This window comes from Mycteria americana, chromosome 7 (genome assembly GCF_035582795.1).
Source record: "Mycteria americana isolate JAX WOST 10 ecotype Jacksonville Zoo and Gardens chromosome 7, USCA_MyAme_1.0, whole genome shotgun sequence".
Taxonomy (NCBI): Eukaryota; Metazoa; Chordata; class Aves; order Ciconiiformes; family Ciconiidae; genus Mycteria; species Mycteria americana.
The window spans coordinates 758,644-784,299 of record NC_134371.1 but is presented as its reverse complement, the minus strand read 5'-3'; the positions used below and the strand labels follow the sequence as shown (position 1 = coordinate 784,299).

Sequence of the window (25,656 nt, the reverse complement as noted above, 5' to 3'; positions counted from 1 at the left end):
ATAAGGACTTTCCTTTTAACACAGAAAAAAATGGTTTGAGAAGAAAATCCTGAAAATGCACCATTCAAATAACAAGATAAAATAGTGCATGAGAAGACCTTTGATGAAGTTTTCTACTGAAACAAGGGTTTGTTTTTTCTTTTGTTCTTTAAACACTATTAGTTTAGTTTCAGATTCTGTTTTATGCATAATGAAAAAGTTGAAGTGGAAGTATTATAGTATTTGGATTAATGCAAGTATTATAAAACTACTTACATTGTTCGGGGGGGACTGTTTCTGGAAAGGAAGAGAGGATATTTTGGATATTTATCCTACTTTAAATAAAAATATTTTAAATGGCTAAAATACCACAGAATAAACCCTGTTTCCCAATCAGCTCTGTAGAAAACAACATTCACACACAATCTCAAATACTAGTTCTGGGATCAAATGTGCCATTTTGTACTCTTAGGGGTCTGTGCACATACATAACCATATTAAGAAAACCATTTTTGAGACTGGGTTGCATAGTTTAAATTCTCGTAAGCACCAAATTAAATGGAACAGCAAACTGGGTTGGTTTTGTGAAATGGTAATATTTAGGACTGCAAGATCAGTTATGTACACACAGACGTTTATAACCAAAGACTCTCTTATTAGGTCTTATATGGTTAAAGAAAGCCAAGGCTGAGCGCTTCTGGTCTCCCTTTGATGACTCAAGTAATAGTCAACCACAGAAGGGTTTATGGCCTGTTAAATTGTGCTAGATAATTACCGTGTTCACTTCATACACACACCCCCCCCACCACCCTGGTCTCTGCTTTGCAGCTATTCCCCTTTTAACACCTTTGCTGCAACACCCGCATGGCTACAGAACAAGCAGGTACACACAGCTCGTCTCTTCCACTAAGGGAGACCCCTACACAAAATCTTCCAATAACAAGATCATTTATTTATGAGGCTGCAACTTTTTCCCACCCCACTTCGTGCCGTCCCCTCCACGTGCACGTTACCCGCCGGGAGGCTAAGGCAGGTGGCTCGTGCTACCGCACATTCCCTGACGTGCTCCATGGGCTCAGCATGCCAGACAGATAGGTATCATCATCTTTTTACTTTCTTATAGCCTTCTCCAGTATTAATCTTTTGAGCTGCATTTTTCTGTGTACTATAAAACCTATCTGGATTTACGCAAAAACAGCTTTTGTCTTGCAAGAAGGCGTGCAGACCCATTACAACAGGTTTTACATCTGTCTGGAGAGAGACGCTAGACTCTGCAGTCAAACTGTGAACAATTACGTCCCTTACCAGATGGAACTACAGTCAAGCCCGTTCCTGGTGGATAGGCTATTTGCAGAATAACTGTGCTACAGGTGAAGATGGCTCTTCCCGTCTTCGTTGCCCACTGCTGCTCAGAAACCGTCACCACTTGCACCGTTGGAACCGATGCTCATGAGCTGCTAGACTCAAGGCTGCTCAACCACAACCAGGCTACGCGTTTCCACCGGGCTCCCTGATGCCTGGTTTCACCCAGGTTCTCCCATTCTCAGCAGTGCTCCACCTTCTCCTCACCAGAACCAACAGACAGCTGACTGTGTCCCACACGCTTCGCCGAGCTAACTCCTATCAGAAGCAGATCACAGAACAAGCACACACCTCCTGAGATTAAATTCAAATATCCTGACTACTAGACAGTATTTTAAATATATAGCATAGCAGAGTATTTCTATACATAATGTACGTACACACACACACGCTCTCGAGGATTCATCATATACATGCAGAGCAAGAAAGCTTGAACCCCTCTCAGAATCGTAACCTTTTTCCAGGTGGATGGTGGACTTCCTGCCCAACTCCAGCAAAGCCCGAAGAGCTACTTCAGCGGAAACATCCCCCTTTGTCTCTAACCAGGGACACAAAGGACAGGCGAGGAGACTGCAGACCAGGCGTACAGGACTCGGGATTCTGCCCTCGCACAGCAGTGGAGCCTGCACACCAAGTGGTGAAGCTCAGCGATGGCTGAAAACACAACCAGATGGCCACCTACGTCTCTTCTAGCATGCCGCATACTGTCCTTACAGGATGCGCATGCACACATACTATGCTTTCTCACTACCCACTTATTTTTTAACTAAAGGCTGCATTTACATCCGATTTCCTCCTAGGAGAAACAGTACTGCTGTTCCCTAATAAGAATTTTCTACCAAAAATACTATTACCCAAAGCAACTGCACCTGGGGCGATGCCCTTCAAAGAATGCCCTTACGATACCCTTTCCAGGGGACCAAAGAGATAAAGCCACCAGTAGTTTCTGGAAAGTGTGGTCCCACAAGGGATCGGTGGGGCATCCGTATGAAATCCCACGCCGGGAAAGGAAGACGCAGCCGCACGGTCCCAGCGCACAGGCCAGCCAGGATAAGTCCCTGCTCTGAAGCCTGACGACTTGGATGCATACAACACTTCACTGTAAAATCATCCCCAAAATAAGTTTACTTTATCTTGACAGGATGTATCTGTGATAATCCTTTATCACTGGTTTATACACGCACTTACATATACAACAGTTCTTTGAAGACGCTGTTTGTGAAATATTTTCCCAGGGCTACAAATGAATCATAAAACAATATCCTAGTCCCCAAATACCAGATAACTGTATTTAATTTGGCTGGATTTGACATGGAATTTTGGTCCTTAAAAGTTCTTCTTGAAAGAAGAAGCTACAAGAAAGTTTATAGGAAAAGTCTCAGGCCCTGACTTATTGCTGTCATTTCAGAGAACCAGATCAGGACAGAAACATAAGTACATTTTGGTTGTGCAGTCTGAGACTCCCATTTTTTATAGGACACTATACGTGAAAAATGGTTTTCCAGGTGGAGGCACGACAAGCAAATCAGACCCAAGAATGCAAGGAGCACACAATTCATGAACATTTGTGATTTTTTTTTCATTTAGGAAGCTTTGCATTACATTGTAATTGAGTAGCCCAGCCAGAACTCTCCATGCCATGGGGTTATTGTGGAAGAAATGTTATTTGAATGTGTACTTAGAGACAGCTCCGGACTGCTACTGTGCAAGATTTTTGTCACTGCATGTATTATGCCATTTACTTTCGAAGTTTCTCTAGCAATAACCTCTACTGTGGCTTTCCACCAGTGCAGCTTCCTAAGCAACTTCAAAAAGGAAACTAGAACCTCAAAAGTTCTAAGAATATATCTTTGTACTGACACACACCAGAACCTCGTGAATTACGCAATCGTAATTGCATAACTAGCGCAGCCATGACTGGGCTCACTGACACGGGCGTCAGCCCCCTCCCTCAGCTCTGCCCCGGGAGCCCGTGCCACCCCGAAGGCGCGACGTTTGCATTGTGAGCGACAGCGCTGCCAGCTGAACACGGCCAAAGACCCGATGACTACGTTTCAGGCAGATCCCTGTAAGGCCTCTGAAGGCTATTAATAATGACCCATGAGCAAAACAAAACTAGGCAGAAAGTATTTGCTGGCAGTTTTGATAGGGTAAAAAAAAAAAATCTGGAAGTCCTGCAACACTTTTGTAATTAGCATGCCTTCTAGCATGGGATTAGTAATTAGCATGGGATTAGTCTATACAAATCCTTATCTTGTTCATCCTGCTTTTATCAATTCACGGAGCTTGGCCACAGATATAATACAATTATGTGTTTTCACGTTTAGTAGGGTTGGCAGCACTGACTACTTCATTAGGAGGTTTTGATAACAGGGCACAGACCTAGAAGAAGGTTAGTAGTCAGAGATATTGCTTATATATGGCAATGCTTTGGTGGCGTGCGATCCTTCATTTAGAACAACGCAAGTCGGAACCCCTCAGCCACATTCCTGTTATCAAAGGCTTCAGAGCTGCCACCCCAACTTGCACTTCTGTCATCAGACACATGCAGAACCAAATCACCACCACCGCCAGCAGCCCTTTCAGTCACCAGATATGCTCTGATACACTGTCAGTTTTCTCCCATCTCTGTCTGTGAATCTGTATTCTCCAGTTCTGATACAGAAGTCCATCAGCAGGACCATAAAAAAGGTTTCCCTTCATAGGCACTGAGCTCAGACAAAAAGTTCAAATTATTTTCTTAATAAAACAATGGCTAGACCAGAAGTGAATTTTGCATTTTGGGGGAAGAAAGAGACTTGTATGGCTAAAGGTAAAACGCGTTATCAGTTTGTTCTTAAGCCACCAAAAGTATACGATATACAGCAGGGGTCTTCCAGCAGTCATGCTCACTGCTTGCTTTCTAACCCTTTGGAAATAGAAGCTGTATCTTTAGATCCTTAAACATTAAATTTGGCTGGCATTTTGGAAAAATATCCCTGTCTGCATAACAAAGCGACCCTTCAGTTTGCCCTGCTGTCTAGAGTCATTCCAATGGGGTGAAACTGTACACAGAGCCCAGATGTCCTACCCGCCCGTTAAGCTCTTAATCCTCTGCGCCGGACAACTGCTCGCTTCTCTCTGAAGCATGCAAAAAATTATCTGTGCTGCAACGTTTAATCCATCACGGAACGGCAGCTTACACTTGAAAACATTGCATTTCTTCTTTTGGGACTTCACATACTCATGGAGAGCTGCACACTTCAATCTTTTATTGGAGGCAGCACTGTGACTGGTGTACTTAGTTCTAGTTTAACAATTCTAACAAGTTTCACCCAAGAATGACATTTCAAAGCAAGAAGTACAGCCATGCCATTAGGCGATCCTACGATGACATAATTTCAAAATATAAACTATGAAAAAGTCATTCCCAAAGTTGCTCACCCTTGGGTCGTTACCTTTCAGCACATTACCATTTTTAAAACAATTTCATACCAATGGCTATGAAGCTTGAACTGCCCGCTGCATCATGAGACCCGCACAACTTTTCAGAGAGAAACCACATAGCACCCACGCGTTTTAGCACTTCAGCTGGTGTTCGAGATGACTTTGCCTGCTTAGAATTGACTTCCTTTTCCAATATACACTGGCTACTCGTGATCTTCGGACAGGAAGACCAGTGACACTTCACTTCTGGTCTCCTGGCATGTGGCGTTCTGCTTCCATTGCTCAAAAGCTCTGCGGCAGCCAGAGCTCGCTGCAGCTTCTCTGCAGGGGAGCAGCACCGAGGCCCGCTGCTGGCACAGCCCTCCAGCCTGATCCGCCGGAGAGAAGCAGCTGCTCCGAGCACACCAGGTATGTCCTTCCCTAGCATCAGCTACATGGGAAAGAGCATTCTCTTAACTTGGGCTTGTATCTGCATTGTGTATTGCTTTACATTAAAATTCTACCCCCAACTGAAGTCTTGGTAACTATTGCTATTATAAGCCATTTTTAGGGTATACATACTAGCACCAGCTTGTTCACAGGGGCTTACATGTTTCATTTCGTGTCTTCCCCTTTCCTGTTGAAGAAGGTAACAAGCTTTGCAAAAAATAGACAGGTAAAGAAGATCCTGGATACATCAGGGCCATAAAACATCCTGGTTCCATGCACAGCCTGGAGCTCTGGATGTCTATAAACCAGTGAGTGCTTTACAGTGAGAGCACCACCAGGGTGGGCACCACTCTATCTGCCTTCCTTCTTATTATTTTCTTCCTAAGCAATGTCCTGACCATCATAAAAAACGACTTCTGAGTTAATTAGTATATGGTTTGAGTTAGTTCAGCAACTTTATATTTCTATCAGAATATGATCAAGTTTTAAATAATCAAGAGACTAGAATTTGGACAAAGAGAGCGTGTGAGCACATTAAACATATATGTCTGTTTTACCACTACATCTATATAAAACTACTCACACACATAGCCTTTTGATAAACTCCACTGCCAATAGCCTGCTAGAACTATACAGTAGAAACACTCTGTTCAAATTGAGTAACAAACTTGATAATATGTGAAGTGTTTTGTTTAGTTTGTATTGTGTTTCAAGTACAACGATAGTCATCAGAAGCCCCAAACAATAAACAAAATGGAAAAATAATACAACAGATAAAAGTGAAGTGAGAGGGCGAAAGATGTCGTCGCTAACCGGACCGAACACAGGATGGCTATTTAAAGCCACTGGAACAGCTTTGAACATTTAACATGAAAAGGTGCATTTTGAGGGTTGTTTTTAAGCTTTTTCCTCTACCTCAATACATTAAACACACATACAAAATTGTGTTCTTCACTCACTGTTAAAGGCAAACATGGTTATCTTCATTTCCTTCTGGCCAATAAAGTCAGTGAGTTACAGCGTTAAACGGCAAGCCTGAGCAGCAGGGTCACACGGCCCATCCAAAGACCCCACTCAATTCATTTTAAAATACTTTGGGTTCAACTCCCCAGAAATATTTTGCAAAGCACAGAAAACAACCCTTGACTTTGCAAGAACTACATGGCAACTTTTGACTTCAACCTAAAGAAATTTCCCCTCTAGAAAGAATGAATTTAAGGTTCCAATCAAAGGCAGGCTGTGTTTAACAACTCTCCCAGACTCTCATTCTGGGGATGCAATTAAATTACGTAAGCAGGGCCAAACAACAGTTGTTCTAAAAACATCTCATGAAGTTTCAGTGGGTATTGCTCTGAAAAGTCATGGGACTAGAACAGCGACTAGGGATTAACACGAAGCCCGCCCGTGCAGAGAACAGGCGCCCGATGTTCCTTGGAGCATCGGGCTCTGGTCTTCACACACTGTCACGGAAAAGCTAATCAGCCTTCCTAAAGCAAACCTGGACGCCCGTTAATGCAACCGGTGGAAATCAACTGCAGCATCAATCTGCTCACATTGTTATTCTGAGTTACTCAGTATAAATGATTTACATAATATTCTACAGTAGTCATAAATATGGTGCTAGTATTGTTTTCTTCAGAGAAACAAAGTCAGTACAAAACTACGGTTTGTTAAACATTCACTCACCCACCATCAAACCCAAAGTGCTTACTTCCAGAACTCCATTACACCAAGTTGAAAAATAAGGACAGGCAGCAGGAATTGCAATGCACGTGTTGTTCGATGTATCTTTACGCTCAGCTGAGAAGTAACAGCCAGCCCTGCCATATGCACGTTACACAAGACAGCTTTCTTTTAATGTTATCAGGGTTGACAAGAACAAGATGCTTCACTTTCTGTTTCAAAGCATTCTCTGGGTGGTTGTTTTGGGGGTTTTTTTGGTTTGGGTTTCTTGGGGTTTTTTGGTTTGTTGTTTTTTTTTTTGGGGGGGGGGGGGGGGGGGCACAGCAGCAGGGGGAAGGATGGGAAAGGATATCCAAACAGCTATGATCCAAACTAAGTGAGATATCTGCTTCACAACATCAAAGCCCCATTTCTAGGCTGCACGAGAGCAACTCATGATCTGACGTGAGACCCCAGGAAAGGAACTGAGTGTTAGAAAGCACCGAGAACCCCTTTTAAGCAAGCTGGAATTTTTCAAGTCAGACTCTCAATTCAAATAGGGAATAATAAACATGCAATCAAAACCCAAATATGCAACAAGCATGCAATCAAAACTGTCCTACAATCTGCCTCAAACCGGAGCTCAACTCCAGCTCTCTGCTTCAGCTCTGCCCGCCCTGGCATCGGTCTGTACTATGGTCACACCCTGTCCACGTGCTTTCACTAGAGCCGAAAGTATCTAAAACACAAGTTCCGTCCCACTGACAAATGAACACCTCGTGACTGATGACAACATTCATAACTGGAGATGACAACTGTGTAAGACTTACTGCTTGAGTACACGCAGAACTGGGAAAGCTTTTAGGCAGTTCCCATTTACAGCCTCGCAGTCCCTGAGCCTGGTCTTGATACGACTGCAGGGATTTCACGTGCACCTACGCTCCCGCCTGCCGCAAAGCCAGAGACTAACATCTACCACGCATAAAAACCAGCCGGTTTCTCCATGAAGAAACACCTTTCTCGGAAGAGTAAGACGCGCCCCCGCAGCACTGGTCATTTCAATTCTGTGCAGACTCAGAGGCTTACAGGATCAAGGCTTACAGTTAATCAGCGTGTTAGGGCAGATGGCAGGGAAGATGACACTGCACTGCTGAGATGATTGCCAGATGTGCCATTTCCAGGAAACCTCTGGTTAGTAAAGGAGATTAAAGTGTAAACCTAACAGGCAAATCCCCTGATGGTGCAAGATATTTAATGCACAACAACTCTGAGTGCCAACAGATAATTTCATGGACTTTCCAATTAAGACGCTGCAGAGCACAGAGTCTGGGTCTGTGGATTTTATGACTCTAAAAAAGGAAATCTGCAGGCAAAGCATGGAGGAAGTTTACTGTTCTTATTTATAATAAAAGGACAACAGAATCCCATGACTGAGAGTTTCCGTAGCTGTTTCCATCAAAAAGGAAAGACAATACACAACTACGTACAGAACTCAGATGTGCCTGTTCCCTAACGGTCACTTGGTTATTACCTTGAGGAGTGCTTATTCACCAACGGCATCCCAGAGAAAACCGAGATCTTCTCTCTTTCGTACACAGATGAAGACGTAAGCGTGATGCATTTCTCCCTCTAACCAGAGCAGCGAGACTGCGCAGAAAAACAATCCTGGGCTGGGACCATGCAAAGGAAAAGCAGATCCTGCTCTGCAGAACCAGGGAGCTTACCTGCGGTGGGACGGGACAGTCGGGTCTGAGCCCTGCCTTCCCCGAGGCAGGAGTACTGCAAGGTCAGCATAAGCACTCCAGATCGCTGGCCTGTGCTCACATCCACCTTAGCTAGCTAGGAGAGGTCTAAACGGTAGATCTAAAAACAACAAACTACTGAGTCATTCAGGGATGGAGGCCTATGATTGGACTGCAAATCAGCTAGCCAGCCCAAGAAGGAACATTATGCTTCAGAAAAGAGAAATTGCTCTGCGCTGTAGAGAAGAACTAGATCTAGCTCAAGCTTTCTGTACCCAGGAGCAGGGCACAGCTCTGCATATCTACACCTCCTGGCATGAACTGAGCACACCTGCAGTACGCCTGAGATGCTCTAACACTGGAAACGCAGATGTGGCCAAAGAGACTTCTGTACTCACACATATACAAGTAACATAACAAGCCCTGGACGTGCTGAAGCGTAACAGCCATCTCCAGAAAACCAAGCAATTCTTCTGGCAGGAGTCCCACTTCCACACCACATCACAACCTTCAGGTCCACGCCGCGTGCGGTCACCTCTGCTGCCAATGGAAAGCACATAGGTGGTTTTGGGCCACTTTGGGAAAAGTGGAAAATAAAAAATTTGGGGGTAGAAATAACATAGTAAACAACAGTGCTTCCTCCCCGCTTTGCCTACAAACCAGAAGGCCCGGCAGCACAACTGCAGCAGCAGGGACTGCCGCAGCGTAACACCTTCGACCCCTTTGCAACAAGCCTGTTGCGGTAACAAACTCATGGTCTCCCTTGGAAATCCTGATGTCTGCTTAGATCTGCTTTGTAACCACCTCCTCAGCTTCTTTTCGAGCAGAAACAGAGGGTAAAAGCCCTGCTTCTGTTACCGCAGTTCACAGGAGACTGGGGAAAGCAGCCTGTGTGCTGGTGCCTTTGGAAACAGCCAGGCGGGAGGGTGTGGAGAAGAACGTAGAAGCAAGCTACCCATTCTGCGCTGGTAATTAAAGCTGAAAGCAACCTGGAGAGGCTGGCTACCAGCCTGGGCTGTGCTCCGGACTCCACTGCCAGTTTGCTTCGAGGCCCTCAGTCTTCAAACAGGAATCTTAGTTTTGTTGCGTGGCATTTTACTCTACCACAGCCCAGTCCTTCAGTGACAAGTTTGCCACATTACCCCGTAGAAAGACTATTTCATCACACAAAGGTTGGTAGTCCGATCGAAATTGTTGGCTGCAGGCTCAAGTCCTGATTTTCTGATGAATCAGCAAAAAAGGTTATTCAGCTCTTTGCTAAATATTCAATCGCTTGAAACAATGGGAATAACTTTTGAATGTTTAAGCTATTTTCTCACTGCTCAAATCTTCCCTTTTGCTACGTCTTTGAACGACGGCCTCCTTCAACAGAAAGTTTGGGGTGCTGCACATAAAGTGAGACCTGCCCTTGGGAGGGAGACATTTGATTGAGGTTGGTGGACAATTTTGCTTTGCCAAGAAGTTCCTCTTATCCTTTATTTTATGTTTCTCTGCCAAACTCACTTGTCTTGGCAGACTGCACTTTTCTTCCTCTTCTGCAAGGATTTCACCTGGACACAAACGGAACGTCGCTTATTTTAATTTATGCTTAGATGAGGGAGCTATTGGAAAAAGTTTGTTGTGGGTCACACTCTGAAAGTTGACCTTGGTCCCAAAAGGGATATTGAGGCTTCTGCTGCTATTTCTGGGGAGAGGAAAAACAAAACAAAAACAAAGAAAGGGGTTTTTTAGAATGAATTACAAACTCTGTCTCAGAGGGCCAGAGCTTTTTAAAGCACTTGTGATCAGCCAAAGCCCTACCTGGCCCATTGCTCCCATCCTTGCCTCAAAAAATGATGATAAGGTGGATGGAAAGAGATGAAAAGTTTGGCTGACTGGGTGCCTTCTGAGGAGCACCTGAAAAGCCTCGTGCATCGTCCTGCCTGATCCTCCCCTGGCCGCAGCAGGCCAGCCAGAGGAGAGGCAGACGGGGCAGGCTTGCCCTTGGACAAGCCTCCTCGCTGCGCAGCCCAGCCCAGAGCAGCTGGCCCCAGCGGGGCTTCCCAGGCAACGGGCCTCACGGCTCGGGGTGGCCAGGAGAGGCACCCACACGGGCAGCCCTCGACTCCGGCTTCTGGCAGCGCAGTCTCCCGAGGAGACGGCGGCACCCGCGCCCCAGCGGGAGCGGAGCGGGACGCCCGCCCGAGCGCAGGCTGGGAACGGCGGCGCTTCCCCCGCGGAGCCGCCTTCCCACGGCACAGCCGACAGCCTGCGCTACCTCCAAGCCTGCACAAGCCCAGGTCCGCCGCCACGGGACCGCAGACCAGCTGTAAAGCAGAAATAGCTTGTGCTGCCACCAACTCATGTCTCACAGTGTGAAACTGGGCTCCCAGCTCACAGGCGTAATTCCTCTCTAGCTGATTTCCACATGCGGAATGAGAATGAGAACAAAAACAGAATCCATATTTTTCTGAAGCGTGCTGCATTGAAAATAATACCCTATGAAACAGGAGGAGGAATAGGCTTCTCCGGGGCCCCCTGCCCTGCCTGAAACCCTCACTGACGCGTTGAGCCTCGGTGAGGCTCAATGGAAGGCTCAAGAGGAAGATGATCTCCATCGAGCCTCCCCCAGGAGAGAGAGGAAAGGGCCCGAGCAGGGTGTGGGCACACGAGGACGCTGGACGCGCACACGTGCGAGCACACTCAGGCAGGGGAGCGGCTGGCACTGGGAACGAAGCGGGGCAGGTCACGCTGGGCAGGTGTGCTGGAAGGGTTGCGCTCGTGAGATGGGTGCAGGGCAGGGGGAAAAGAGTAGAGAGACACGCAAGTGCTCCTCTAAGCCTTCCCAGGACACTGCGTGATCGTCCCTCACGAGGAGGGTTAAAACTCGCAACCTCTGGCACTCACCGCGTCTTCCTACGCTACAAGCTTAACCCTCTCTTCTCCCGAGGCACGTGAAGAGCTGTGACTCTAGGGTAGACAGATTTCCTCCAATTTGCTTCAGACTGAAGCCTGACGGTATGAGGTGTGACACACAAAGTCCATGGGACGTGAATCCTAAATCTACAGCCCACGGGGCAGACACGGTGCAACGGGGCCCCCAGAAGCGTGCTTCAAAGCAGGCTGTTATCGGCAGGATCCCCGCAGGAGCTGCCGCAGCTCGAGGGGACTGCCCGAAGAGGAAGGAGCCTGGTGCCAGGCAGCTGGGAGGGGGCCAGAGCGTGCCCCTGCCTCTGACACCCAAGAAAGTAACTGAAACCGAACTTTGACACCGCAGCACCTGCCTACCAGACCCAAAGAGCTCGGATTCAGATTCTCAGAAAGGCTGGATACTCACACTGCCACAGAAACGGAATATAGAGCAGATTAAAAACTGTCAATGAAACGAACATCCAAACTCATCACCCAAGAGCAGTGAATAATTGACCATTATGGCTTTGATCTGGGAGTCTCAGAAATAAGAGAGGGGCAAGAGTACTGACAATAATGTAAAGACAATTTTGTCTCTGAAGATTTCACTGAGAAAGATTCAATTAAATTTGGGGGAAGGAAGGGACTACAGGTTCAGGTTAACACGCGCTGGCTCTGAGTAACGGATGCAGACGTGGCAGCAATGCATTAGCAGAAGGTACATTCATTCGTCTGTGCCTTTGTGCCCCTGCGTGTGAGGTGGTAAACACTCATAGAAGGAAAGTCCATGAGGAAATTGGGTGTTTAATGGAGGGTTTGGGTTATGCGCCGTAAAGCAGAGCTCAAGTCATGTACGAAATGTTTATTAACAGTAATGTACGCAACTTACGTATTTCACTTTTTTAAAAAATAAAATATAAATGCCAATTTCTCTCCCCAAACCTCAGATCTCTCTCAGAATATACTACTTTCCCAGACTGATAGAAAAGCTATTAGCTTTTCCATTACCATACATCTCCGCTAATTTTGTGCTTGATTTCAATGCCTCCCAGTAAACGTATGGGGAGAACAGGAAGGGAGGAAGACAGACAGGTGATTAAGGTGAAAAGAAACAAAAAGAAAAAGAAAAAAAAGAAGAAAAAGAAAAAAGCCATACACCAAAGATTCCTCACTTATCCCAAGAAGACATCCCTCAGCCTTTGAGCACGCCCTGAGCAACCGCAAGGCGACCCCGCGCGCTCCAGTTCAGAACACTCCCATTAACAAAAGCCGAAGCTATCGGAGTAGTACGCTTTCCAGAAAAGGTCGCAGCTAGGCCTGGGAACAGTTTAAGAAAACATCAGCCCTTAGCTTAAGATCGCTTACTGCTTTGCCAACTGCACAAATGTGTCTTTCTTGAAACCAGTTCAACGCCGATCTTCATGGAAGTACGTGTAAGCACACGAAAATAGCACTGACCATCTGCAGCCCTTGAGATCTCGACCACATTTGGCCAAGCAGGAAGGCTCGACTCGCCAGCTCGTCGGCTTTCTGCTTGCGGAGGTACAGCACGCTCTGAACGGCTGTCGCTACCGGAGCAGATAAAGAAGACAACACCGCAAAGCATTTGCTCGAAGAGCTGAAGCCTCCGCGGCTGCGAAGGAGCAGCCAATGGGTAAAGCAGAGCCCACAGAAGACCGCGCTCCAGCCAGTAAGTAACAGAAGCTGCTGCAGCTTACGCAGTCGTTACGGGGTTTTATACTGTAAGGCAGCTGCGAAGGGCTTATTCTGGAAATCGCTTTCATAGCTGACGAGGGACCACCCATGCAATTTCATGCTTCTTTCCAGGTGAAAGACTCTGCCTTTTCATTACGTTTCTGTACGTTACCAACGCTCTCAAACATTCTCTTTTAATTTTAAAAAACTACCACTATAGTTTGGGTTCTTTTAACGGACAAATAAGGTGAACAGGAAATCATCCACGTGTTATGCAAGCTACAAACAAATTCATTAGAACACAAACGAGCAGTCATAACTGTAAACAAATACAGACAACCAAGGCAGACAGACTCCCACACCTATTAGTCCAAGACACGGAACAGCTTAAGCTACGCCACCAAGGACTGCTGAGCTACAGGTAAGGATTGCTCTCTGTTGCATCCCGTAGCAAAAGATATTTTGTTTTAACTTATGACCGAGGAAACATAACTATATAAAACTCATAGTTTAAAACATCAGAAAATAGAATTAAAAAATCAAATACTTAAATGACGAATGTTACTATTAAGATAGAATATTAAGGGGAACAATTTCTTTATTTGAGCCACATTTCTTTTAAATGCTCAGTTTTAAGACAATAAAACTACCAATCATTACAATGTTTTATTGACATAAAACTAGAAGGATATTGACATAATACTAGAAGAATTCCAAATTTGATAGGACAGTTGCTGCTGAAAACTGGTCTGTTTAATCTCTAATGCCAAGTCATAAACTGACCATTCCTAATACCCTGGTCCTAACTTTTCCTCTTACATCCACTACTCCCTAATGCAGATACTACAACTAATGGGAGATAGGAAGGATCTCGGGGGGGGGGAAGGTGTTGAGGCTTGATTAAAAAAACAGAATATTTGGGTTCGATCTGAAAATGATCCTACATGCAAACAGCTCAAAGCATTGCCCGGTTTCAGTGTGAATATCAGGGTTTACACAGATACGTCATAGGCTCTAATCTTTTAATGCTAAAAGGTTGTGGGTTTAGAATAATTTGGACCCTTGTCTAAAAATCAGAAATAAAAATAGAATGAAAAATTTAACTTATCAGGAAAATCAGGCTGTTAAATTTCAGATTTCAGAAGTAGCATAGGGACTGCTGGACAATAAGAAGAAATGAAACAATTACTGGTGGGGTTTGCGAGCAGAAATAAAATTCTACCCTTGAGGCGTCCTCACGCTGCAACCAAAGGAGTTCACCCTGCCCTTCAAAGAGCCCGCTATTTTAACAAGAATAAACGACCCTGGCTACAGCGGCTCTTTATACCTGTTGGCTCCCCTCACTCACTTCGGCCTTCAGAACACCAGAAATCAGTCATACACGCCAAGAAAACACCACGTATGATCTAACTGCCTGGAATAACCCGGTCAGGAGAGTCTGTTACCGAACGCTGGCAATGCTAAACGCTGCCTGCACTAACTGGTGCCATTTTACGTGGCACCCTTCCTCCTGCCAAGTTAGCAGCAGCAAGTCTTTTACTTGAGCTCTGTTTGTGAAGTCGGCAGAAGCGATGTGCGGGCGGGCGACGTGCCAAGCGCGCGGCTGCTGGACCACCCCGGGCCGCGCGGAGGCGAGCCCAGCTGGAAGGCGTGGGGCGGACGGGGCTCTGTGCCCCCTCGCTCGCACCCCTGCCTCCTGCCAGGGCGGCGCGGTACGCTACCCTGCTTCGACCGAACCTGGGGAGAAAAACGTTTATTTTCCTCATCACTGGATTACCTGAAAATGTCAGCTTGCAGTGGTTTTTTTCTTTTTTTAAAGGGTGAGCAGATGGGGAGGAGAGGAAGGAAGGAGGGGAGCAAGCAGAACGAAAGCTCAGTACTCAGATCTGCATCAGTTTTAGAAACAGATGTTTTGTATCCAACCGGAAATGAGAATTCATTCACAATCGTAAAAAAGTCAAGATTTTCTACTTCAATACTGCATACTTCTGAAAGGTGTTAACGGGACTCCTCTCAGCCCAATCACTGGCAGGAAATGTTTGTAATGCACTGAAGCTACAAGCTTGGGAATTGTTTTTGCAAATATAAGGAGTGAGAAACACAGATACAATCGTTAATTCATAAGGATTTATGAATATTGGCTGTGTTATACAAAGCCGTTCAAATCTTCACACACCTCCCCCCCAGGAATTATACAACCAAGCGAAAGAATACGGGCAGCCAGGGGCAAATATAGTCCCAACAAAGAGATGTCACAAAGGATGTCACGGCTTTATTCCATGTTTTTTGTTAAAAGAACATTTTAAAGGTTAGATGATATAGCCAATTTCTTCCAAACTGAGCAAGCCAACTGCTCCCTTCAGTTCAGAGATGAGGAAGAAAAGACAAGCCAGGCGAGGACGTGCTGCTGCCCAGTGCAAAGCTACGGGCTGCAGACGGATGCAGCGGTGTCAGGGTGCTGCCACCCCCCTAGGTGCCATGGGGTCCCTGCCCACCAGGGCATTCGAAGGGCTGCGGTCCCTGCGCAGGCATCAGCGATGCCAAGCGGGGACGCTGGCAGAAGGGGCGGCTGTGTAGGGCCTGGGGATGAGGTGCACACAGGAGAAAAAAGACGGTACGCAAGGCAGACAGTTCACACGGCCTGACAGCGCCGTCAGGACTGGCACGCGATCTTAAGAAAGCCCCAGAGGACGGCGTTCTGCGTCGGAAGAGGTCTGAGTCCAGCTTTTTGTTTGATTCATCCCACGTTTGGGAAGTCAGGAGTTTGTAAATAAAATATCGTAGCGTGAAAAAATACCTCCCTCTGTCACCGATTGCTACCTCCTCACTAGAATGTCCTGAATTTTGCCTTTTTGGATCAAAAGTGAGAAGTACTGTTAAGATGTAAAGAGTTGTTTACACTTCTGTTGTGTAAACTGTACTAACCGTACGCTGCGTTACTAAACCTGCCCTGGTTTCAGCTGAGACAGAGTTAATTTTCTTTATAGTGGCTGGTACGGGGCTATGTGTTAGATTTGTGCTGAAGACAGTGTTGATAACACAGAGATGTTTTAGTTGTTGCTGCACTGGTCAAGGACTTTTCAGCTTCCCCTGCTCTGCCAGGTGCAGGAGAAGCTGGGAGGGGGCACAGCCAGGACAGTTGATCCAAACTGCCCAAAGGGCTATTCCATACCATATGGCGTCATGCTCAGTATATAAAGCTGGGGAAGAAGGAGGAAGGGGGGGACGTTCAGAGCGATGGCGTTTGTCTTCCCAAGTCCCCGTTACGCGTGATGGAGCCCTGCTTTCCTGGGGATGGCTGAACACCTGCCTGCCCATGGGAAGCAGTGAAGGAATGCCTTGTTTTGCTTTGCTTGCGTGCGTGGCTTTTGCTTTCCCTGTTAAACTGTCTTTATCTCAACCCTCGAGTTTTCTCACTTTTGCTCTTCTGATTCTCTCCCCCATCCCACTGCGGGGGGGGTGAGCGAGCGGCTGCGTGGTGCTCAGTTGCTGGCTGGGCTTAAACCACGACAGAACCGTAAACCCTTACTAACCATAGCTGCAGACAGGACGTACCCGCAGTGTCACCAAGGCTCGCCTGGGTCGGCGGGAGCCACTGCTACACCTGGGGACGCAGCAGCAGTGACCTTCACAGGACACACGGCCTGTCTCAGCCACTTTCACAGGGCACGCTACTCTCACCGGCGCCCCAATGAGCAGCTTGAGTAGAAACGTGGCTCACACAGTTCTCTGTCTTCTCACACCAGACGCAAGTGGTCTTGAAAGCAAGAGCTGGAAGGCACAGCAGCAAGGAACCGACACCCTCTAGAAGTTACGGCCACACTTAAGGATCCCCCTTTTTGCTGAGCCGCGCCAGGGGAAGGGTGCACTGAGCACCACACGAACGATGCTATCTCACAGTTACTCGCTTACTACTTCCTGCGACAGGAATGCTATTTTATTTTTTCTGTCGTCCTAGTTTGACTATTCAACCCATTTGCCTCCACTACATTCTATGCATCTGTGACAAACAAAAACAACTACCACCCAATACACCATTTTAAAGGGCTGAAACAGTACGTAGTGTATTTTGCATACTTTTATTCTCTTAAGTATTAAAATCCAGACATTGCCTTACGACAAATGTTATAATAAGAACAGAAAAATAACGAAATCTTAGTCTCTTGGCAAACTTGCAAGAAGTCAAATGTACCAACATATCTCCACAGTCACTGCAAAAAACGCCTTCCAAAGGAGACCAGCACTTGCAACCACGGACCCTGAACGTCTCCACCCTGGCACCTACCCCACCGGCTGCCAGGTCGGGTGCCTGTGTGGAGATGCAGAAAGGGCGCAGGCCAGCCCTGAGCGCGCACCGGCTGAGAAATGCCCGGGCGACCGGAGGAGACGGCTTTCCCTTGGACAGCCCCTGCCTGCTCTGACCCCCAGAACGCCCAGCTGAGCGCCGCCAGAGAGCAACCTGCAGAAGGGAGAGACGGGATCCCACCGCCTGCAAACCACAGCTAGCAGGCCCTGCTTTTATTTCCCTCCGCTGGTGCAGCTCCTAACGAACAAGTGAGTGTGTCCATCCTTTTAAGCCCCCCAAGGAGACCCGCAGCAGCTTGCCCTGACGGCTTCTAGCCAGCGGCCACCCACGCGCTCTGCTTGGAGCGGGAGCTCCGGAGGGCAGGAGCTCCGGAGGGCAGGAGCTCCGGAGGGCGGGGCAGGCAGCTCGCACCGCGGTGGCCAGGGACACGCGTCCAAACTGGGGGCTGCTTTCCGACTGGATTACACCAGCGTGGCCGGGACTGCAAGTTCAGACCGCTACCGAGATTGCTACCATATTAGAAAGAAAATCTTAAAAAAAGATTCTTCCTTTAGCACAACTCGGCACAATTCGCCATTGCTGTGTTTTGTGTATTGCCCTTCCTCTAGATTTCTCATGACATCAGAGAGAACATTTGGCGTGATAAACTTCTTCCCTGATAAACTCCATTTTGCAGTTCGAAAAAGATTTCTGGGGACAGTGACCACTGTCAACAATTCCTGACCCAGTAACTGCATTGCATATTTATTTATCAAGCAGCTGCATTAATTTCCATAAATAGCTAAAATGTGCACTCAGTACTACAGAACCTTCGTTATATTCAGGGGAAAAAAACCCCAAACTTGTAAATATTATTCTTACGTTCAGTAAAGCAGCCACGAACTTTGAAGTTTGACAGCCAAGTTACAGAAGTCAAGAAAAGGTGCCGTACTCAGACTGGAAGGGTTACAAATGATAGCAGAAGAGTTTGAATACAGAAGGAACTAAGCACTTCTAATGGTTTATGCAACTTTCCTTTTACGTATTTTGCCAAGACAACACGATTTGCAAACTGAGAAAGTTCAAAACTTTTAGGTATTTTACCAAATCAATCTTGTTAATTTGGTGAATCAAGTTGGCTGGTTTTGCACAACTAGTTGATATTATTCACACAGAATAAATATACTTTATGCTGGAGCAAGCATTTGAACATGCAGTGCTGCTCCAGTATGAAAGGCTATTCTCACATACAAATCACAAATTGCTGGGTGCTAATACAAACCTTCCAACACCTGCCAGCAAACAGCAGCGGTCACACAGCAGAAAAAAAAACCAGCAATGTTTTAAGAATTGGGGAAACGGAGGAAAAAAAAAAAGAATCCTTAAGCTTAGTCATCACCTCAGGTAGCATTTGGACAAAAAGGTCCTAAATTGACCCAATTAACATCAAATGAGGAGTATTCACAGTTTCCAGATGAACCCCACACGGAATGAGGGGTGAATATCTATGCTCATTTCAAGCCACATATCACTTGGTGGAGCCGCTGCAAGTTCTCACATTCTCACGAGAGAAGAGGATGTTCTCGTTATGAAGGTCTAAGGGCAGGTTGAACAAGAAGGCAACCAGAACAAGCATGAACGGGCAGCTCCTCTATAAAGTGGAAGCATGCCTTCTGCCAACTACATGCAACCCACCTCTGCAATCCATGGATCAGCAGAGGAGTGCAGCCATCGCAGTGGCTGTGGTTATGAAGATCCAGAAGCACCAAGCAGCTGCGTGAAGGCCACTCTGCTAGACTGATTCTTTACCAGAGCACAGGAGTTAGACCTCCTGGTACCACATGCCATAGCTCCTACAGGATCCACACTGGGACCCACGACCGATGGAGGGAACAGGCTAGTGAGGTGACAGTGTTCGCTATCAATGCTGAATTATTCAGAGGAGTAGGGACAAGGCGTTTCGGAAAGAGCTGAGTGTGTGACCAGGTGACAAAAAGAGCAGATAAAATTGATCATGAACACAAACGACATGATGCACAGCAGGGGGGACACAAAAGCCTCCAGCCTTACCCATGCAGTGATGGGCGCTAGGTTGAACACGACTGCTCTATGACTCTGTCCCTAACTGATTTTGAAGTTCTGCCGAAAGATCTGAAGACTTGTCTGCAGCACTGATCATTAGACGGTCTGAACAGGCATTGCACTGTGGGAACCCCTCAGCGCCGCAGAACTACGCTGCCCTATGTTATGATACACAACTCTAACACCTGTATTTTCCTCTCTCCACTTAGGTCTCCCAGCAAGAGAAGAGGCCCTGTGCCTGAGAATGGAAGGCGCTCCAGACCCTTAACAAAAAGCACCGCAGTCAAATCAAGAAAGGTAAGGACGAGCCATTGATATTGAAAGATTTAGAGAGTCTAGCCTGGACTTTGGCAGTGGGAAGAGAATAGTTTTCAACTACAGCGTGTTAACATCTTAAATAAAAATGCCAGTCGTTATTGGTGCTTTCCAGTTGTCCGAGTGGATGGTTGAAGGATGCAGAGGGGAAAGTGGAGATGCTTCTAGCTTTAGCAATAGCACCCCAACCTTACCCATTATCACCTCTAATCCTAACACACCTATTCACATGGTAGTTCTAACACCTGCTCTCCACACCATCTTTTTCCTTTAAAAACCCAACCAAACAAAAACAAATGCCTTGATGACTAGAGCTTAAACATAAAGATAGGATGGCAGGTCTTCTTATGGGAGAACTACCAGGAAGAGATTAACTGCAGGCTTTGGGTGTGAACACAGGTAGCACCTGCTCCACTGCTCCACTTATCCACACAAGTTCCAGAACAGCACCTAAGCTGGTCAGCCTTTACAGTGTCTGCAAAAGAGATACAGAAGACAATATACCAAAGGAAACCTATACCAAATTTTACCTATTTAAAAGAAAATTTCTGTTTCCAGTTATCTATCCATATCTAGTTATCTAGCAAGGTTGCATTCAGGTTCCGATCTGCTACACGGAGGCATCAGCTACCGACTCCGAATTGTGGCAATAAGGAAATTCTTTATTTTCTAAAAGACGGGGTAGGGTTTTTTCCCAGCTCCATGGCATGTGTTTTCCAGTTGCCTAGGTTTTCATTTGCCAAATACAGCAGCATTGTATCTGTATCTGTTCTGGCCTCCCTACGGAGGATAATCCACCCCCATAAACATTCTGTCAAAGAAAAGCAAACAGCAGATGTGATTTCTTCTTGGAGATCCTCTAGAATTTAAATCTGAATGACTTGAGAGGACAGCTCTAGCTTCTATGTTATGCTAACACACAGACACACTCCTGTATGTCGTGCTACTAAAAGTAAAAGTTTAAAGCAAACTGTGCTAGCTGCACATAAGGCTTTCTTCCAAGTGAACATTAGAAAATATTGGCATACACCAGCTATTTCCATGCCTGACTAACAGAAGAGTGTTTTCTATGCCTGTATACAAAACAGAACACTTGTACAAGGAATATTCATATCCCTCACATGCTTCCTGGTGAACCAGCGCTAAAAATACACACTGGTCCTTAAGGGTTAATGAGGAGTATTTAGAGTCACAAAATCACCGTGGCTCAGTCCCCCTCCTAGTTCGCAGTGCGTAGGCTTATACCCACGGAAAAGGGGCAGCACAGGGCTTGAAGACACTGGATTAAAGTCAAACGGAGAAGCAAATGGATTCTCTGTTCAAAACAGCAGTATGCCCTTGAACATCATCAAAAAGTCAGATGGCACCACTTGGAAAATACTTACTATGCATCCCTGCTGGAAATGATAACGTGGTGATTTCTGACAAGTATGCCAAGTTTATTCTGAAGTAAGAGTAGAAATCTTATACTAATTAATGGAAAGCACAGCACCATTTTATCTTACTGAGATAACCTTTCTCTGCTTCTAGGAACAACGATAGTGTAAGATGTTCAACTCCAGCACAAACTCCTCGGGAAGCAACTGCAGTCACAGCGCAGTGATAATTAAGACAGTCATTCCCCTGGTCTACTGTTTAATTTTCATAGTAGGACTCTTGCTGAACAGTGTGGCAGCATGGATCTTTCTGTATGTTTCTAGCACAAAGAGTTTTATTGTCTATCTCAAAAACATCGTTGTTGCTGATCTCCTAATGAGCTTGACATTTCCTTTCAAAATTCTTGCCGATTCAGAAATTGCACCTCCACAGCTCAACACGTTTGTGTGCAGATACTCTGCTGTTGTTTTTTACATAAACATGTATATCGGGATCATGTTTTTTGGCCTCATAGGTTTTGACAGATACTACAAAATTGTAAAGCCTTTATTCACCTCCTTTGTTCACACGGTTAACTACAGTAAGGTGGTCTCTGTCATCATGTGGTTATTGTTAATGCTTATATCATTTCCAAATATGATTTTAACCAATGAAATCACTACAGAAAATTATTCCAGAAAATGTATAGGTCTTAAAAGTGAGCTTGGCAGAGAGTGGCACAAGGCGTCAAGTTATATTTGCACAGGGATATTCTGGGTTGTTTTTCTTCTGTTAATCATTTTTTATACTTCTATATCAAAAAAAATATATAGCTCTTATAAAAAATTCAGAAGGAACTCAGATGTGACCAAGAGAAAAACCAGCCGTAATATATTCAGTATCATGTTCGTCTTTGTCATTTGCTTTGTACCCTATCACCTCTGCAGAATACCATACACTCTAAGTCAAACCAGCTCACAATTCAACTGCCAGTCAAAAAAAAATCTGTTCTACGCAAAGGAGTTTACTCTTGTACTGTCTGCTGCAAATGTGTGCCTTGATCCCATTATTTATTTTTTCCTCTGCCTACCCTTTAAAGAAAAGCTGTATCAAAAACTGCATCTCAAGCTGAAAACTCCAAGTGAGGCTGAAATTTCTAAATCCAGAAGGTCAAATACACTTCGGGAAAGTACAAACATAGTGTAGGTTCAGGTCTGTCAAATAACACATGTTTCAGAAAGTTATTCAAGAATTCAAGTCTCAAAGAAACTGAAGAGATGAGAATCAGCACTAAAACAGAAAAAAGGTTTCAGTATAAAATACCAAGTGGTGTTTCTCTGTATAACAATTTCATTGCATGTTGCCAATAAATTTACTACGTGCTGTTCCAGCTGATGCTATGATTGCATTGTGGTGTGATACGACCTATCTGCATCTCAAAAAAAGAGAGAGGAATAACTGGAACAACACATCCTGGAGCTCCAGGCCATGGTTCTCCAAACGGATTATCCAACAGACCCAATAATCAAACTGATTTGCCGGTGTTTCTCACGAAGCCAGGCACGACACACATGTCGGTCAACAAACCAGCCCGAAGGGCCTGGGAACAACCGGTAGCTCCACCTCGGCTGGAGCAGCCCCCTCAGAAGCAATACGACGAAGTTCAGCACAAGTCTCTGACTTGGCCCCCGCCAGCCCATAAAGAGGACTGAGACCCTGAGGGGAAGCGCTCTCGTGTATGTACCAGCTCACAAAGCAAAGCGCTGAAGGCAATATGCAGCTTCAGGAAGGACTCTATTCCAACAACCGGGGGGGGGGGGGGGGGGATTGAAGAAAAAAAAAAAATACAGATCAAATGCTCAAAGATCTGCACAGAGCCTGAAAAACCCTTGGTAATTTTTTTTTTTTTTTAATATATATATTTATATATATATACACATATATAGGATTTCTTAAGGGAAACATTCTATAAAATTAAAAATGAAACATGATTATTTGTCACCTTTAGGCACCAAATGTCAGAATGCTTCTATAGAACATGATGCTCAATATAAGCAAGTGTTTAAAGAGGATCCTTCTATAAACTAAACAGCACAGTTACACTGTATCATATTCCTCAGGACTTTTCAGAAATAACGTGGTGTACACCAAAGTGTTCATACCAAACTTTAGTAACTCCCTTTCTGTTGTTGCAGAAGGAGGTGAGAAGACTCAAGGAGCCCTTTGAAAACACACACATACAGCTGTCTAGAAACTCTGGGTATATTTAAATCCAGAAAGAATGATTTGTTGGTTTTCCTATGCTTTTGGCACAATGACAAAGCATTTCTCTCTGTACAAAGGTAATAGCTGAAAGCCACCAACCTTCCATATATAAATATAATCTCTTTTTTAACTGTATTTTTCAGTGCAGCTTTTTCTTTTTTTTTTTTTTTTTGATTGATTTTGTCATTGTACAGGGGAAACACACTAGTGCGTAAAGTACCCACAAAAGTTTTCAGGCAATGGCTCTGGAAGCTGAATGCTTTCATTTTACTTAACAAAGAAGATCTAGGAACAGAAATAACATGTGCTTCACCCTTCTGCCGCTGTGTTTCATTTTAGCCCTAACAGATAATCTCTCAGGGTGAAAGATCTTTAAATAGATGGTCTCTGAACCTTCTCCAAGGCCGTGGGTAACTTCTCTTGGTCTGAGACCACCAATCTACAGTAACAGTATTCTCCCATCACACAGGATTATATTGAAACTAAAGGACTGGACAGCCCTTCAAACTGCCTGCTGCGTTTAAACACACCTTTGTGGAGCGTATTTATCTCCATTTATTTCCCGCTTGCCTGAAGAGCGGTCCGGTCCCCCCCAAACCCACAAAGCAGCCAGCGCCCGACACCCGGCGGAGCCTGGACACTCATCTGACAGCAGGGGCTGGGGGACCCGCAGCCCGAACCGGCCCTTAGGGACTACAGGAGAAAGTTGTGTTTTGGTCTGTTTTTTACAGAAAACACATAAAAGATTATTTATACGGTTCTTCCAGAGCTCCCTGACTCTTGTCAAGCTGAAACTTTGCAGGCTCTTCCCTCCAAGCAAGGGAAATAATAGTCTGCAGGGGAAGGGCATGTGTTGCTTTGTGGGAGATTTTTTGTCATTTATGGCAAAAACATTTAGTTCCTTACATGGCATGGCTTGGTATTTGCCTACGTAAATCTAAATAATTGCAGCTGTGAAAGTACAGTGGCATACAGAGATGAAAACACTTCCACAATATATATGTGTATAACTTTTTAATTACTTTGCAAGCTTTGAAAAAATTATTTATATTGTAAAATTGTTTCCTCGCCCCACCAGATTACTGATATTAGAACAACAAAAATCTACATCAGGCACCCAGGGGAAAGTACACTGACCAACATACTCTTGAAAAAGTGAGACTAAATCTCTAGCTTTTGGTTCGCTTTGAACTGGGATGGACAGGTATGGGGCCAATTTTTTTTCTGCTCTGGCTAAGTTAATTCTTTCACACCTTTCCCAGCGCATCATGCCTCAGATAAACCTAGCCAGCTCCTCAGACGCCAGAAGTCTTGTAGTCACGCTAAGTACCAGCTCTTGCCTTGTCAACCTACCACCTGGAGGAACTTCCCTAAAATTCCTGCAGTGGAAGTTCTGGGTAACCCAGAGCTCCGCAAGGTTCCCGTTGGACGGTGACCCAGTCCCCAGCTGCAGCTCATCCTCCTGACTTACTTGTGACTCCCTCCACTGCACCGCAGGAAGCAGCAGCTGGGTTTGGTCCGTTTATTCTTTGGAGAGCTAGGTTATCCAGCTGGACCTGGAGTCTCTTGCAAAGGCGTGGTGCCCCTGGGAAGAGCAAGCGTGCATCGCAGGCTGCCGAGAGACATCGCACACACACATTTGCACAGAAAAGTTGTCGTGCTCCTACATTTCAGCTTCCCCCCCCCCAAGCCTGGTGGAGTTCCCGGTCAGCCCTTTGTAAGGAGACGCTGTTCTGCTGTTCAAAACCTTGAGACAGCACCCAGGTAGAGTGGCATAAATCTGCTTCAAAAAGCCCATAAACGTCTCGCATTTTAAACTACGCATCAGCTCATAAACCTGCTCTAGCCTTTAGCAACACCGCACAGCTATCTACCCAGAAGCCATCTCAACATTACACGGGACACATGACAATGCCGCAGTTACGGTGGAATGGGTTATTTATGCTAATGTCGTGGTGTAAGGCTTCGAAATGGACCATTTTCTCTGCCACTGATAGAGCATAGCCATTTTTCAGGAAAAGAGCTAAACCTAGCAAATGTAAATCCTTCCTTCAAACACTATTTCAGGAGAGAAAGCTCCCTCCACAACTGCCCCACATATAAAAAAATCCCTGTAAAAAATATATATTAAAAAAAAAATTGTGCAGAGATCAGCAATATGACTCTCAT

The 25,656-nt window shown here is 45.5% G+C and overlaps 2 protein-coding genes across 2 annotated transcripts in view; one reads left to right on the top strand and one right to left on the bottom strand.

Annotated features, from left to right (window-relative positions):
- Nucleotides 1–25,656, bottom strand: part of MED12L (mediator complex subunit 12L) — a 157,249-nt gene that overhangs the window by 83,358 nt on the left and 48,235 nt on the right. The window lies entirely within an intron of this gene.
- P2RY14 (purinergic receptor P2Y14) lies at nucleotides 19,759–22,468 on the top strand. Its single transcript, XM_075506718.1, has 2 exons — nucleotides 19,759–19,848; nucleotides 21,397–22,468. Exon 2 carries the CDS (start codon nucleotides 21,415–21,417, stop codon nucleotides 22,426–22,428), a length of 1,014 nt encoding a protein of 337 aa, XP_075362833.1. The 5' UTR covers nucleotides 19,759–19,848; nucleotides 21,397–21,414; the 3' UTR covers nucleotides 22,429–22,468.